The 14,779-nt window shown below is 48.1% G+C and overlaps 2 protein-coding genes across 10 annotated transcripts in view; one reads left to right on the top strand and one right to left on the bottom strand.

The window, feature by feature from the left end:
* TIMD4 (T cell immunoglobulin and mucin domain containing 4) overlaps positions 1 to 14,779 on the bottom strand; it is a 242,205-nt gene that overhangs the window by 191,430 nt on the left and 35,996 nt on the right. The window lies entirely within an intron of this gene.
* LOC135270653 (T-cell immunoglobulin and mucin domain-containing protein 4-like) overlaps positions 1 to 14,779 on the top strand; it is a 55,401-nt gene that overhangs the window by 32,168 nt on the left and 8,454 nt on the right. For 3 of the 9 annotated variants that reach the window (XR_010338797.1, XR_010338798.1, XR_010338796.1), the window contains 5 exons: positions 2,386 to 2,727; positions 5,329 to 5,592; positions 7,359 to 7,439; positions 8,521 to 8,604; positions 13,131 to 13,276. Coding sequence is in view for 6 of the 9 variants with exons in the window: in XM_064366562.1 (XP_064222632.1) it covers positions 2,386 to 2,727; positions 5,329 to 5,592; positions 7,359 to 7,439; positions 8,521 to 8,604; positions 13,131 to 13,222 (863 nt within the window). In the remaining 3 variants the exon portion in view is untranslated. Of the gene's footprint in view, positions 1 to 2,385; positions 2,728 to 5,328; positions 5,593 to 7,358; positions 7,440 to 8,520; positions 8,605 to 13,099; positions 13,277 to 14,779 lie in introns of those variants that run through there. The other 6 variants (XM_064366557.1, XM_064366559.1, XM_064366563.1 and 3 more) reach the window with 5 other exon arrangements.

Consider the following 14,779-nt stretch of genomic DNA (forward strand, 5'->3'; position numbering starts at 1 on the left):
ATGTTAGTCAGGCTGGTCTTGAACTCTTGACCTTAGGTGATCTGCCCACCTTGGCCTCTCAAAGTGCTGGGATTACAGGTGTGAGCCACCTCGCCCGGCCGAGACTGTCTTAAAAAAAAAAGCTAACTATGAAAAACCCCAGAAGCACATGGTCTTGCTTACCATCTGGGTGACTCTTAGGGCTCGTGTCCACCTTCTCCTGGAGAGAGGAATGCCTTGATGTTACTGCCAACTGAGTCAGGGAGGAACAGGGCGCTGCTGGCCGTGCCTTCTATAACTTAGCCAACTAAGTCAGCAAAGTTAGTGAATAGAGAATCTCACAGGAGGGTGCCTCAGAGAAAACAATGAGCAGGTACCCAGGCACCCAAGGGGGAGCAGGGTGTGGTCCCAACAATCTGAGATCTACAGCCTGCCTGGCTTTCACTTCAATAGCATTTCTGGGGAAGGAAATGGTTTGGAATAATCTCTGATGCGCAATTAAGCTAATGGGCTTAACATTTTTAACAGTGAAAATGTTTTGCAGATTATCAGAGATGAAGGTAATCTTAGAGGAGCTTTTCTAATGGTCTCAAACGCTGGTTAGCCAGTCAACTACATCAGGGCGACCTGGAGAACTTAATCCAAGTACAAATGCATGGGCCTTGGTCTGAGGGATTCAGGCTCAGGTTTGGGCAATAAACTATGTATTTTTAACAAGCTCCTTAGGTCATGCTAATGAGTAGCAGAGGTTGGGACACACTCATACTTCATTTTAGAAAAGGTGAAACATTACATCTCAACTAGCTGATGCAGTAAACCTAACCTTCCAGCATTTTTTTTTTTTTACATCACAGCTGTCATTTTAGATAATTTCTGTGGTTCCTTCTTGCGCTAATGTTAAAAAAATACATTATACAAAGTGAAATAAGCCATGCATAGAAAGACAAATACGGTCTGATCTCCCTTATATGTGGACTCTAAGAAAGTTAATCCCATAGCAACAGTAGAAAGGTGGTTGCCAGAGGCTGGGGGGTGGCTGGCTGGGATAGGGAAAGGGGAGATGTTGATTACAAGGTATAAAGTTTCAGTTAGACTGAAGGACTAAGTTTTAGTGATCTATTGCACTGCATGATGACCACAGTAATTAATAATGTATTAAATACTTCAAAATTGCTAATAGATTTTTAATGTTCTCACCACAAAAATTTGTTAAGTTGATAAGGTGCTGGATATGTTAATTAGCTTGACTGAATTTTTCTACCATGTATATGCATATCAAAACATCACATGGTACCCCATAAATATACACAACTATTATTTGTCCATTAAAAATAAATAGTCCATGAGCTCCACTTAACTTCATATTATCTAACAGCAAACAACTAGTCCAAAGCGAGTAATTTCCAATTCTAGTAATTTCCACTGAAAAGAGAGAAGGAAGTGGAATACATACGTTTACAGCCTACCTTTCTCTCATCGCACTCTCTGGATTGGGAGACCCATTGAAGCTTTTCAGTCTGTAGCCCACAATATCGATTTATAGAAAACAGCCCACCTGATTATATGAATAAGTGGAACTGAGTGACAAGGTCAGGATTTTTCATGTGAGAGTTTATTGGTTATCGAATAGAACTAAAATCAGAGGATTTAAATCAGCAAAAGGTCTTGCCGTGGAGATGGGTTTAGAGATTCAAGTGGCCACTTGGCTGCACTGCGAAGCACATCCAAACTTATGCTAAAGAACCACATCAGGCTGGGCGCGGTGGCTCAAGCCTGTAATTCCAGCACTTTGGGAGGCCGAGGCGGGTGGATCACGAGGTCAAGAGATCGAGACCATCCTGGTCAACATGGTGAAACCCCGTCTCTACTAAAAATACAAAAAATTAGCTGGGCATGGTGGCACGTGCCTGTAATCCCAGCTACTCAGGAGGCTGAGGCAGGAGAATTGCCTGTACCCAGGAGGCGGAGGTTGCAGAGAGCCGAGATCGCGCCATTGCACTCCAGCCTGGGTAACAAGAGAGAAACTCCGTCTCAAAAAAAAAAAAAAAAAAAAGAACCACATCGGCCTGGGCAACATGGGAAACCCCGTCTATACAAAAAACACAAAAATTAGCCGGGAGTGGTGCCACACACCTGTGGTCCCAGCTACTCAGAAGACTGAGGTGGGAGGATGGATTGAGTCTGGGAGGTTGAGGCTTCGGTGAGCCATGCTTGCACCACTGCACTCCAGCCTGGGTGACAAAGCAAGACCATGTATCAAAAAAAGGAAAAAAAAGAAAAAGAGAGGAGAAACATAGACTACAGCTTTTTTCATCTTCCTGGAAGCATCTATTAGCACAAAAACTGTGTAGCATAATTGAGAGATTTCAGTACTGCATGACCTAGTTTTCACTTTTTTTGTTGCAGCACCAGCCACATCAGAGATTGTTGTGATGGGGTTTTTGGGTCAGCCCGTGACTTTGCCCTGTCTGTACCCATCCTGGTCTCAGGACAGCAACAGCATGTGCTGGGGGAAAGGCCGGTGCCCCAACTCCGGTTGCAACGAGGAGCTCATCCACACCGATGGAACGCGGGTGACCTCAAGAAAGTCAGCAAAATATAGACTTTGGGGGACTCTCCAGAGAGGCAATGTCTCCTTGACCATCTTAAATCCCAGTGAAGGTGACAGCGGTGTGTACTGCTGCCGCATAGAGGTGCCTGGCTGGTTCAATGATGTAAAGTTACACAGGCGCCTGCAGCTACAGAGAGGTAAGCACATGAAGGGCCTCATGTCTGTGGAAGGAGAGATTCAGTGCTTAATGGATAATAGAATCAGTGACTGGTGGTGAAGAGGTTAGAATTGCTTTTACAACGTGTGGGAAGATTGAATTTGAAATGAGATGCCATGGTATGAAGTAGGTAAGTAAACACAAAAGCAGCCACAGAAATGAGTGGAAGGTGGAAAGGGAACCAGTGAATTGCAGGGTCAATTTGAAGAGGCAGCTGCTATGTATCTAGGGGATTTCCACCTTGCAGATATTTGGGTCCAGTGTTTTTAGATCTATCCATTTTTATGTAAACGCTGTTGATTTTTTGCATGTTGGCAGATTTAAAATAATACAAAAATTGCATGAACTAAGTAAAATGTATTCATGGTTCAGCTTCAGCCAGTAAGCCAATGTTTTGCCACTTCTGGCAGAGGAGAAAGGGCCTGAGATTTGGACACAGTCATAGCAGTTTTCAGGTGCTCTTTCTTCTATTATTATCAGTCACTTTTGATGAAATTTGGAATATGGTGGGATTCCAGAAATTTGAGCTGCATTGAGCCTATGGTTGAGTAATGCTAATAATAATCATCTTCGGTAGTTTTCTGGCATGGAGCTTCCCAAAGTGAGCTCTGTATTCTGCCTGCATCAGTGTCACCTGGAGGATCCCTGGACTCTATTCCTAACTGGATGGGCACCCTGGAAGACGAGAATCTAGATATCTGTATTCTTTTTTTTTTTTTTTTTTGAGACAGTTTTGATCTTGTCGCCCAGCCTGGAGCGCAGTGGCGCGATCTTGGCTTACTGCAACTTCTACTTTCCAGATTCGAGCAATTCCCCTGCCTCAGCCTCCCAAGTAGCTAGGATTACAGGTGCCCACCACCACACTCAGCTAATTTCGTATTTTTAGTAGAGATGGGGTTTCACTATGTTGGCCAGGCTGGTCTCAAACTCATGACTTCAGGTGATCCACCTGCCTCGGCCTCTCAAAGTGCTGGGATTACAAGTGTGAGCCACCACGCCCAGCCTATGTTCTTAAGTTTTCAGGTGACTCTAATGCACTCTAAAATTTGAGACCAACTTATGTGGATTACTAAGAACTTACATACATATTAGTATATCTTTCTCTTAAGGCAACATTGTGAGATAGCGAGAAAGTAGTCCAATTTTGCAGAAGAGAGAAATGAGGTTTATTGACGTTAAATGACTCCCACTCAAGTCTTCTCTTTTCGAATTGGGTATAGCCAACTATTATTTTATAGAATACTTGACAATATATTATGAGGTCATTTCTAAGTTCACTTGGAACAAATGGTGTCTTTCTGGTCCATTAGAGTCCATGAAAATTTGGCATATTCTAGAGAGGGTGAGATTTGTAGAATAAACGGTGGCTATTGAAGCTCAAATCAGATGTTTGGGGGTGAGTGGTGTTGGTATGAACCAATCTTTACTGTCTGAAAGAGACTACATTCTCACCCTAGTTTGCATGCTTTGAGCTCACTTTCGATGCACTCATTTAGGCATTCATGCAATGTTTTTGGAGCGTCTACTATATGCCAGACGCTGTGATAATTATTGGATTTATAGCATAGAACAAAATAAATGACAGATTTTTCCTCATGATGCTTAAAGTTTAATGGGATAAACAGACTTTAAACGATAGCAATAAAATAAATGGGCAGTTACGGAATGCAATAAAGGCCGTGGAGGTGAAGTATGAGAGCACATCACACAAAAGCCTAATCATTATTGCAGAATCGACTTGGCCTCCTTGCAGAAGTAACCTTTTAGCTGAGACCTGAGAGTTAAGTAGGAGTCAGCCTCGTGAAGAATGAGAATAGGAAGTAGCAGGTGCAAAGGTTCGTGCAGTGGGCAGGTTGCTGATGTGTTCAAAAAGCTAAAGAAAGGCCAGTTGGGTAGGAAAAAGTGATAGCAGGCGGGTGGAGACATGAGATTGGAAAGAAAGGCGGGACTGGGTCAACTGGAGGCTTGCAGCTTGCAGGCCAAGGTGCAGGACTGGGTTCTCTATCTTAAGGGCAAGGAGCACCCGGTAAAAGATTTAGGCAGGGGATGGACATAATTACATTTGGCTTATTTATTATTATTATTATTTTTGAGATGGAGTGTTACTCTGTCACTTAGGTCGGAGTGCAGTGGCATGATCTCAGCTCACTGCAACCTCCTGGGTTCAAGCGATTCTCCTGCCTCAGCCTCCTGAGTAGCTGGGATTAAAGGTGCTCACCACCATGCCCAGTTAATTTTTGTATTTTTAGTACAGGGTTTCACCATGTTGACCAGGCTGGTCGTGACCTCAAGTATTCCCCCGCCTTGGCCTCCCAAAGTGCTGGGATTACAGGCATGAGCCACTGCACCTGGCCAACATTTTAAATGACTACTCTAGGCAGTGTGTGAAGAATAGATTGGAAGGAAGGGGTCAGGGTCAGGGCAGGAAATACAATTTTATTGAACATTACAATGGTCCAGGCCAGCGGACCAGGTGAGGCCGCAGAAATGGAGAGAAATGGATGGGTCCCAGATGTACTTGCACTGTTTCCCTTTCCCTCCATCTCAGCTTGCTGCCAGACACGTGTGTTGTTGTTTACAGCCCCGACAACGAGTAGAACAACCACCACACACAAAACAACCACCACGAGCCCCACCACCCCACAGATGACAACCACCACAGCTGCACTGCCAACTGTCATGACCACACCCGATCTCACAACCAGAACACCACTTCCAACGACAGCCATCACCGTCCTCACAACAGCAGACTCGTGCCCTTCACCAACCCCAAGCACCTTTCCAGAGGCAGCCACAGGTCTTCTGACTCCCGAGCCTTCTAAGGAAGGGCCCATCCTCACTGCAGGTACGCAAATGTATCTTGGGTTTCTTAGAGTTCTCTCGCTGAATGATGCAGCCCAGTGACTTGCTTTCTCTGTGTGTGTGTGTGTGTGTGTGTGTGTGCGCGCACACACACATGTATTAGTTTGCTAGACCTATCAAACAAACACCACAGACTGGGTGGCTTAAACAACAGAAATTTATTTTCTCGCCGTTCCGGGTTCTACAAGTCCAACGTCAAGGTGTCAGCAAGGTTGGTTTCTTCTAAGTCCTCTCTCCTTGGCTTGGAGGTAAGAATATCAGTCATGTTGGATTACAGTCCATTGATATGCCCTCATTTTACCTTAATTAGCTCTTTGTAAGCCCTATTTCAATGTCCATTTGCATCTGAGGCACGGAGGGTTAGCACTTCAACATATGAATTTTGAGGGGACACAATTTACTCAACAGTAGGCGTGTGCGTGTGTGTGCGTGTGTGTGTGTGCGTGTGTGTAAGGAGATGTTTTTACTAAACCGTTCCTTTTCTTTCTTTATGGTGTCTTTTTTTCCTGCCTTTTCCTTTGTGTTTTTGAAAAGTCAGCATTTTGGGTTCTCCAATTGACCTCTCAGGAGTCTTGCAAGAGGTATTTATTAAAGAACCAGGAAAGGTCACTTCTGGTCAGACTCCAGTTCCATTCTTTCAGGGGATAAGTCGCTGCCTGAGCATTAGCAATTGATTGAGGAAAGACCTCCAGTCGCCTCTAAAATGTCCCCTGACGGTGCCTAGTTCCAGCCTTGTTTCTTTTCTTTGTTTCTTTTTTTCTTCCCCTGGAATTCTTGACCCTGCAACTTGTACCTCTCACTGAGCGACTCACTACATTGCTTAGGGGGGCTTGTCAAGGCTGTCACTATATGTCGGCCTCTGATTCTGCAGTAAGAATTGGGAAAGCAATCATGAGATAGCTTGAAGGCTTTCTTAGACATTTCAGCTGCCTCAGTAAGTCCTGGATAATTCAAATAGCTTTATAAAATTGAATTGGATAATTCTATTATACTCTGAATAGTCACCTAAAATCCATGAACCCTGAACCAATCAATTTTTGTATGTATTTTTTATTCCTTTGGGCTTGAAAATAAATAACTACTGTAAAACACAATATTTGTAGTTTCTATTCCTTAATTCTAAAAATCACTTGCAATCCTTGAAGAAAACTTGAAATATAAAAAGAAGCACCAAGACAGCTCTAAAAATAGAGCTGGAACATGGTGATGTGAGCCTATAATCCCAGCTACTTGGGAGGTTGAGGCAGGAAGATCCCTTGAGCCCAAGAGGTCAATTCCAGCCTGGGCAACATGGTGAGACTCTGTCTTTAAACAAATGGATAAATTAGAAAAAAATAGTGGCCAGGTACAGTGGCTCATGCCTATAATCCCAGCACTTTGGGAGACCAAGGCAGGTGGAGGACTTGAGGTCAGGGGTTTGAGACCATCCTAGCCAACGTGGTCAAACCCCATCTTTTACTAAAAATATAAAATTAGCCGGGCATGGTAGCGCGTGCCTGTAATCCCAGCTACACGGGAGGCTGAGGCGGGAGAATCGCTTGAATCTGGGCGGTGGAGATTGCAGTGAGCTGAGATCGAGCCACTGCACTCCAGCCTGGGTGACAGAGCGAGACTCTGTTTAAATAATTAATTAATTAATTAATTAATTAAAAAAATTTGAAAAGATAGTCCCAAATCCCACCACCTACTACAAACAAAATAATACTGTTATTTTTTAGCTGCCTTTTATCCAACTTTTTTCTCTTCCAGAATCAGAAACCGTCCTCCCCAGGGACCACTGGAGTAATGCTGAGTCTACTTCTGCAGACACCGTCCTGCTGACATCCAAAGGTGTGCAGACACTCACCTTCTCTGTCCTCCCTCACCCCTTGGACTGAGGAGAAGGAAATTAATAAAAGCGTTGCTGAATCAGATGACCGACAACCTCTTTGGGTCTTTTGTGCCATAAAATCCCCCTGCGGCAAATTGGCCTCGGGGCAGCCTTTGTAGTTTGTTCCTTCTTGTGGCTGGGGGGTGGGGGTGGGGGAAGGCCCTTCTTGATTGGTGCAGTTCTCTGCAGTAGCTCATGGTACATCTCTAGATGTTTGCTTTTAGACTCTAGGCTGAGTAGCACTTAGCTGTCTTGTCCTAATTTCATGTATGTAAATCTTCTTTGTTGAGACTCCTGAGGGGTTTACTCATTCAATGATTGGCTTTTTTTAGAGTGGAGGGAGAATTGTCACTCTTTCATTTATTTGTCCTTTCTCCTACCCATCAAACCTTCTTTAGGTAGTCACTGGGGTCCAGGACAGAGTATACCCTAAAATAAGACATGATTGGCATCCTTGGGGGTGCTAGAGAGGATGACTTCGGTTTGACTCCCAGTTCTACTACTTTTTGCTGGGGGTCTCTGTCCTCAGTTTATTCCTAGGTTTGTTGTAGAGTTGTATAACTTCACTCGTGGAAGGACTTAGAAGAATGCCTGGCACATTTGTAAGCACGCACATGGCAGGGGCTGCCATAATGAAGCTAATAATCTAGCAGAGGAAAACAGACATGTATAAGATAAATAAATCAGTGTTTGTGATAGTGTAACATAGGGACACAGTATGGCAGAGTGATTTATGTGGGCACTCTGGCTTTGCTCTGCCTAAGTACAAATCCTGCCTTTACTGCTGTATGATCTTAGCTAAGCACCTAATCTCTCTGGGCCTTAGTTTCCTCACTAGTAAAATGGAAATAACACCTATCCTGTGGCTCTTTCTAAGGATTAAATGACAGATGCATGTATGTCACTTAGGACAGTGTCTGGATACTATTTTTTTTTTTTTTTTTTTTAAGAAAGAAGTCAGTATAGGAACAGTAGGGTACCAAAAACAGGAAGACAGACATTTATCTAATTCTATTTTCTGTTTCCCGTTTTTTTCCAAAGAGTCCAAAGTTTGGGATCATCCATCAACATCCCACGTGTCAATGTGGAAAACAAGTGACTCAGTGACTTCTCCTCAGCCTGGAGGTAAGGGGGCTGTGATTTTTTATTTTATTTTATTTTACTTTATAAATTTTTCTTTTTTTTTTTCTGTAGAGACAAAGTCTTACCATGTTGCCCAGGCTGGGTCTGAGGCCAGGGACCCAGGAAAGAAGTTAAGCTCAAGAGGTCTTTTGGACAGAACTAAATTGGGTACAGACTGGCCACATGACACAAAACCCACTGGGTGACCGTCACACCACCCACACAAAACCCACTGGGTGACCGTCACACCACCCACACAAAACCCACTGGGTGACCGTCATACCACCCACACAAAACCCACTGGGTGACCATCACACCACCCACACAAAACCCACTGGGTGACCGTCACACCACCCACACAAAACCCACTGGTGACCGTCACACCACCCACACAAAACCCACTGGGTGACCGTCACACCACCCACACAAAACCCACTGGGTGACCATCACACCACCCACACAAAACCCACTGGGTGACCGTCACACCACCCACACAAAACCCACTGGTGACCCTCACACCACCCACACAAAACCCACTGGGTGACCGTCACACCACCCACACAAAACCTACTGGGTGACCGTCACACCACCTACACAAAACCCACTGGGTGACCGTCACACCACCTACAAAAAACCCACTGGTGACCCTCACACCACCTACACAAAACCCACTGGGTGACCGTCACGCCACCCACACAAAACCTGGGTGACCGTCACACCACCCACACAAAACCTACTGGTGACTGTCACACCACCTACACAAAACCCACTGGTGACCCTCACACCACCTACACAAAACCCACTGGGTGACCATCACACCACCCACACAAAACCTACTGGGTGACCATCACACCACCCACACAAAACCCTCTGGGTGACTATCCCACCACCTACACAAAACCCACTGGTGACCATCACATCACCTATACAAAAAAACCACTGAATTGCACACTCTGAAATGGTCAATTATATCTCCTTTAAAAGAAATAAATTTGGATGGGCATAGTGGCTCCTGCCTGTAATCCCAATGCTTTCAGAGGCTGAAGAGGGAGGATCACTTGAGGCCGGGAGTTTGAGGCTAGCCTGGGCAGCATAGCAAGACTGGGTCTCTACAAAAATTTTTTAAAACATAAGCCAGGCAGCCAGACGGGATGGCTCATGCCTGTAATCCCAGCACGCTGGGAGGCCGAGGCAGGCGAATCACTTGACGTCTGGAGTTCAAGACCAGCCTGGCCACCAGGGCAAACCCTGTCTCTACTAAAAATATAAAAATTAGTTGGGCATGGTGGCATGTGCTTATAATCCCAGCTACAAGGGAGGCTGAGGCAGCAGAATCACTTTAACCCATGAGGTGTAGGTTGCAATGAGCCAAGATCGCGCCACTGTACTCCAACCTAGGTGACGAAGAAAGACTCCGTCTCAAAATAATAATAATAATAATAATAATAATAAATTTTAAAAATTCCGGTGTAGTGGCATGCCACCTATAGTCCTAGCTACTAGGGAGGCTGCAGCAGGAGGATCACTTGAGCCCAGGACGTCAAGACTGCAGTGAGTTGTGACTGTGCCACCATACCAGCCTGGGCAACAAAGTGACACCCCTCTCTCTAAATGAGTAATTTTTTTAAAAGTACCTCTCCAAGTCAACCTATTTTTTAGTGTATAAGGCACAGAGGCCTGGGCAGCAGGCACGGGCCCCAGGCCTGGCATGGAGCTTCTGGCTGGACTGGAGGAGGCCATGGGGCCAGGCATGCCGTGGCTCTTGCCCATATGGAATTATTTGGGATTTTTGTTTGAGTTTTTTTTTTTTAAATCACTCTGTCACCCAGGCTGGAGTTCAGTGGCACAATCTCGGCTCACTGCACCCTTCACCTCCCAGGTTCAAGTGATTCTCCTGCCTCACCTCCCTAGTAGCTGTGGATTAGAGGCACTTGCCACCATCCCTGGCTAATGATTTGTATTTAAGTATGTATTAAGTATGTATTTAGCACTAGGGTGCTATCTTGCTCCTCCTCATCACCCGGGGGGCAGTGGGCATGGTCTTGTCCTCTGGCTGCTGCGGGCCTGGGCCGCCCGGGTCAGTGTGGTGGGGCCGACAGCACAGTTCCCGCTCCAGTGTGGTGCCGGCAGGTGCAACCCTGTAGGCTAGTGTGGGTGCCGCCTGGAGGTTCGTGCAACGCCCCCTGGAGGCTAGCGTGGGTGCCGCCTGGAGGTTGGCGTGGGTGCCGCCTGGAGGCTGGTGCGGCGCCCCCTGGAAGCTGGTGTGGGTGTTGCCTCGAGGTTGGTGCTGCGCCCCCTAGAGGCTGGTGTGGGCGCCGCCTGGAGGTTGGTGTGGCGCCCCCTAGAGGCTGGTGTGGCCACGGCCTGGAGGTTACTGCGGCGCTTGTTGGTGCCCAGCGCCCTGCTCGGGGCTTCCTGTCTGCGTCGCTCCTGCCCCGTCCCGGGGTGGCAGGGCGGGGTTCCACTGGGCTGCACGTTCTTGCGAGGCGCCTTTGCGCCTCTGGGAAGTTAGCGGTACAGCCGCTGAGGTCTCTGCTGCCCAGGTCGCCATATCGTCAGCCGGGGTCAGCCGGAGTCAGCCGGGGTCAGCCGGGCTCTCGCCTCAGGCCGCCCACCCCGCTCCGGTCGCCGCCACCGCCTCTCCCTTCCCGCGGTGGGAGGAGGCGATGGAGCGACCTCCAGGCACTGGGCAGCTTCCGCTCCCCCAGCAGCCGGCGGGGCGGAGGAGAAAGACGCCAGGAAGCAGAACGTCCCCGCCCGCTGGAGGGTCGGCCCGGAGGAGGCGATGGAGCGACCTCCAGGCACTGGGCAGCTTCCGCTCCCCCAGCAGCCGGCGGGGCGGAGGAGAAAGACGCCAGGAAGCAGAACGCGGCGCTTGTTGGTGCCCAGCGCCCTGCTCGGGGCTTCCTGTCTGCGTCGCTCCTGCCCCCTCCCGGGGTGGCAGGGCGGGGTTCCACTGGGCTGCACGTTCATGCGAGGCGCCTTTGCGCCTCTGGGAAGTTAGCGGTACAGCCGCTGAGGCCTCTGCTGCCCAGGTCGCCATATCCCCCGCCGGGGTCAGCCGGGGTCAGCCGGGCTCTCGCCTCAGGCCGCCCACCCCGCTCCGGCCGCCGCCACCGCCTCTCCCTTCCCGCGGTGGGAGGAGGCGATGGAGCGACCTCCAGGCACTGGGCAGCTTCTGCTCCCCCAGCAGCCGGCGGGGCGGAGGAGAAAGACGCCAGGAAGCAGAACGTCCCCGCCCGCAGGAGGGTCGGCCCGGGGCTGCGCCCCCTGCTTCCTGCCCGCGAGCAGCTGCCGGGGCCCTCCCTGCGGTGTTGCTCCCCAGGAAGCTCTAAGGCTCTCGGGCCTGCAGGGAGGGACGCTTTGTTCCTCACTGTGAGTCTGCAAACTCAGGGCCGGGCATTTTCTGCGTATTCTTAAACGGGATGCTTCAATCAAAGGCTGATGGTAGAACCACTCTTTCTGATTATCGCCTGCTGATAATGAGAACATATGAACAGAAAATAAGAATATTTATGAATCGGTTCCAAACTTTGGAGGGATCAAGTAGGGAGGAAAAACAAATGCTTCCTCCCACCTCTGTACACAAGAGTGTGCTTTACCAAATCGGTGTAAATTATGGATAACTTATGAAACTTCCTTTGGGAAGTTTAGGTGAGGATGGGGCCAGGAAAGATGATGGACAGTGGGGGACTGGCTTGGCCACCAGACGCGTGGCTCCTGCCCACCTGCTTGACACTCCCCACCCATCACTCTTGATGCTGCCAAACCCTCTGGGTATTGTGGCCAAATCTCCCAGGAGAGAGGCTGATGAAGTTTGTCACTTGAAATGCACAGATTCCTTGGACATCCCTGGGAGCTCAAGCATGAGAGTCAACTTGGTTTTCTCCCCCTCATTAGGGTTCAGAATTAAAAGTCCACCTTCATAGGCAGTAAGATAATATAGATAAGTGACACCATCACCCTATTTCAGATGTTAACATGTCTAGGTGTGTTAGGGGTGATTTGAGACCACACAACCTTGTGCCACAAAGTAGAATTCCTGGGCCAGAGGGAGGCATTTGATTGCCATGTTGTGATCTTCTCAATGAGTGTAAAGGCAGTCTTGTTTCATTTTGGATTCTTTCTTCTGTTGATATCTTGTAAGGGCACTTTGAATTTCCAAGCAGATAATAATTTTTGGTTAGCTTTTAATCATTGACTTCTAGCACAAGTCTGTGACCAGAAACCTGCTGTGTGATTAGATTTGTCTGACTTGATGAACAAAATAAGTCGGGTTAATTTTTGTAAATGTATCTTGCATGCTTAAAACCAGTGTAGCTCCAACATTTGTTCCCGAGATACAGGATGATGGACGATGGCTGCATGGATGTGATGGAGATGCTTTACTATTGGGACCTTCTGCATCCTTCTGATGTTTTGTTGCTTAGAATATGAATGGCTGAGAGGGGCCTGTAGAGCCTCCCACTCTGCTTGTGTGTGAGGTTCTTCCTGCCATCCTGCCATCATTTGTTTCTTATGTTTTGCAGCCAAGACTGACCATGAGAAACCCTGGAAGCTCAGGAAGGAAGGAGCCACCCAGAAGCAGGAACAGGGAGCTGGTGGGGAAGACCAGAAATGAAGTCTGTGAAGGTTCCAGAGAGGACCTGTCCTTGGGAGTCAGTTGGGGGCTGAGGTGGGGGAGGGGCATTGGAGGACAGATGTAATGTCCATTGTGTGGTGCCACATTCCGGGGCCAGGGATTGGTGGAGAGGGAGTATAAAGCACGAGGGTTGCTTAGGCAGCGCCCAGACAGGAGAAGATTAGGTGGAAGCCAGAGCCCTGGTCTCCATTTAATTGCTCCCGAGCCTCCCGCTCTCTTGCTCCACGTGTCCTGTGGCTTCCCTGGTGGACTTTCTCCCTGACTTGTAGCTGAACCTCCCACTCGCACTTGAAGACTGTTTCAACCCGATCCTTTCCTAGACTCCTTTCTCCTCCCCCTCCTCCAGGTGCCCAACATCCCCTGTACCCCTCCCTCCCCTTCCCTCCCATCCCCCTCCCCAACTCAGATCCTGCCCCATCCCCATCCCCTTCCCTCCCCCAGCCCTAAGCCACCCCCACCTCTGTCCTGGCCCTCTCAGGGCACCCTGAGAGGACCAGGACATGTGGGTGCCGTGGCCGCTCTTTTGGCTCCTCCTGCTGGGGTTTCCCAGCCATCAACCCACCCATGTGAGTAGACGCTGGGCCCTTGGGGTTTCTTCCTTGTTATTGGGCTGTGTCACTTGGCATATTACACAGTGCAGGCCTGTAATTTCAGCACTTTGGGGGGTTAAGGTGGGCAGATCACCTGAGTCCAGGAGTTCAAGTCTAGCCTGGGCATCATAGCCAAACCCATCTCTACTAAAGATTCCAAAAATGATTAGTTGGATGCCTACTGCACTCTTGTCTCAAACAAAACCAAAACAAGATGAAATGTCATTTGAGTTTTGTCATTTGATGACTGTTTAGGAACTTCTGTGTCATCCCTGTCTTCTGCTCTTGGGGGCTGCCTCTAGGGAGTCTGTGTCCAGTCAGTGTGATGGGAGATTAGAAGCCCATCAGGTGGAGAGGAGAGGGCTGCACGTGCTGGGAGGTTTGCAATGTGGGAGTCACTAGGAGTGACGTGACCAGGATGTGAGTCAGGACTGTATTGTCCTTGGTTTTGTAAAATGTGTATGGTGCAGATCATTGATTGACCCAAAGGAGAAAGGGTCTTAAAGTCCTTATGTTATTTAAATATAAAGAAATGACAGGCCTGGTGTGGTGACTCACGCCTGTAACTGGGAGGCTGAGGCTGGCGGATCAGTTGAAGTCAGGAGCTCCAGACCAGCCTGACCAACATGGTGAAATGCTGTCTCTATTAAAAATATAAAAATTAGTCAGGCGTGGTGGCAGGTGCCTGTAGTACCAGCTACTCAGGAGGCCGAGGCAGGAGAATGGCTTGAATCCAGGTGGCGGAGGTTGCAGTGAGCTGAGATTGCACCACTGCACTCTAGCCTGGGTGACTGAGTGGGACACGTCTCAAAAAATATATATATATTTTTTGTGATTTTTGTTTTTGTTTTTGTTTTTTTGAGACAAAGTCTCCCACTTGTCTCCCAGGCTGGAGTACAATAGTGTGATATTGGCTCACTTCAACCTCTCCCTCCCTGGTTCAAGC

This window comes from Aotus nancymaae, unplaced genomic scaffold (genome assembly GCF_030222135.1).
Source record: "Aotus nancymaae isolate 86718 unplaced genomic scaffold, 86718_ANA_hifiasm-v0.15.2.pri h1tg000064l_1, whole genome shotgun sequence".
NCBI lineage: Eukaryota > Metazoa > Chordata > Mammalia > Primates > Aotidae > Aotus > Aotus nancymaae.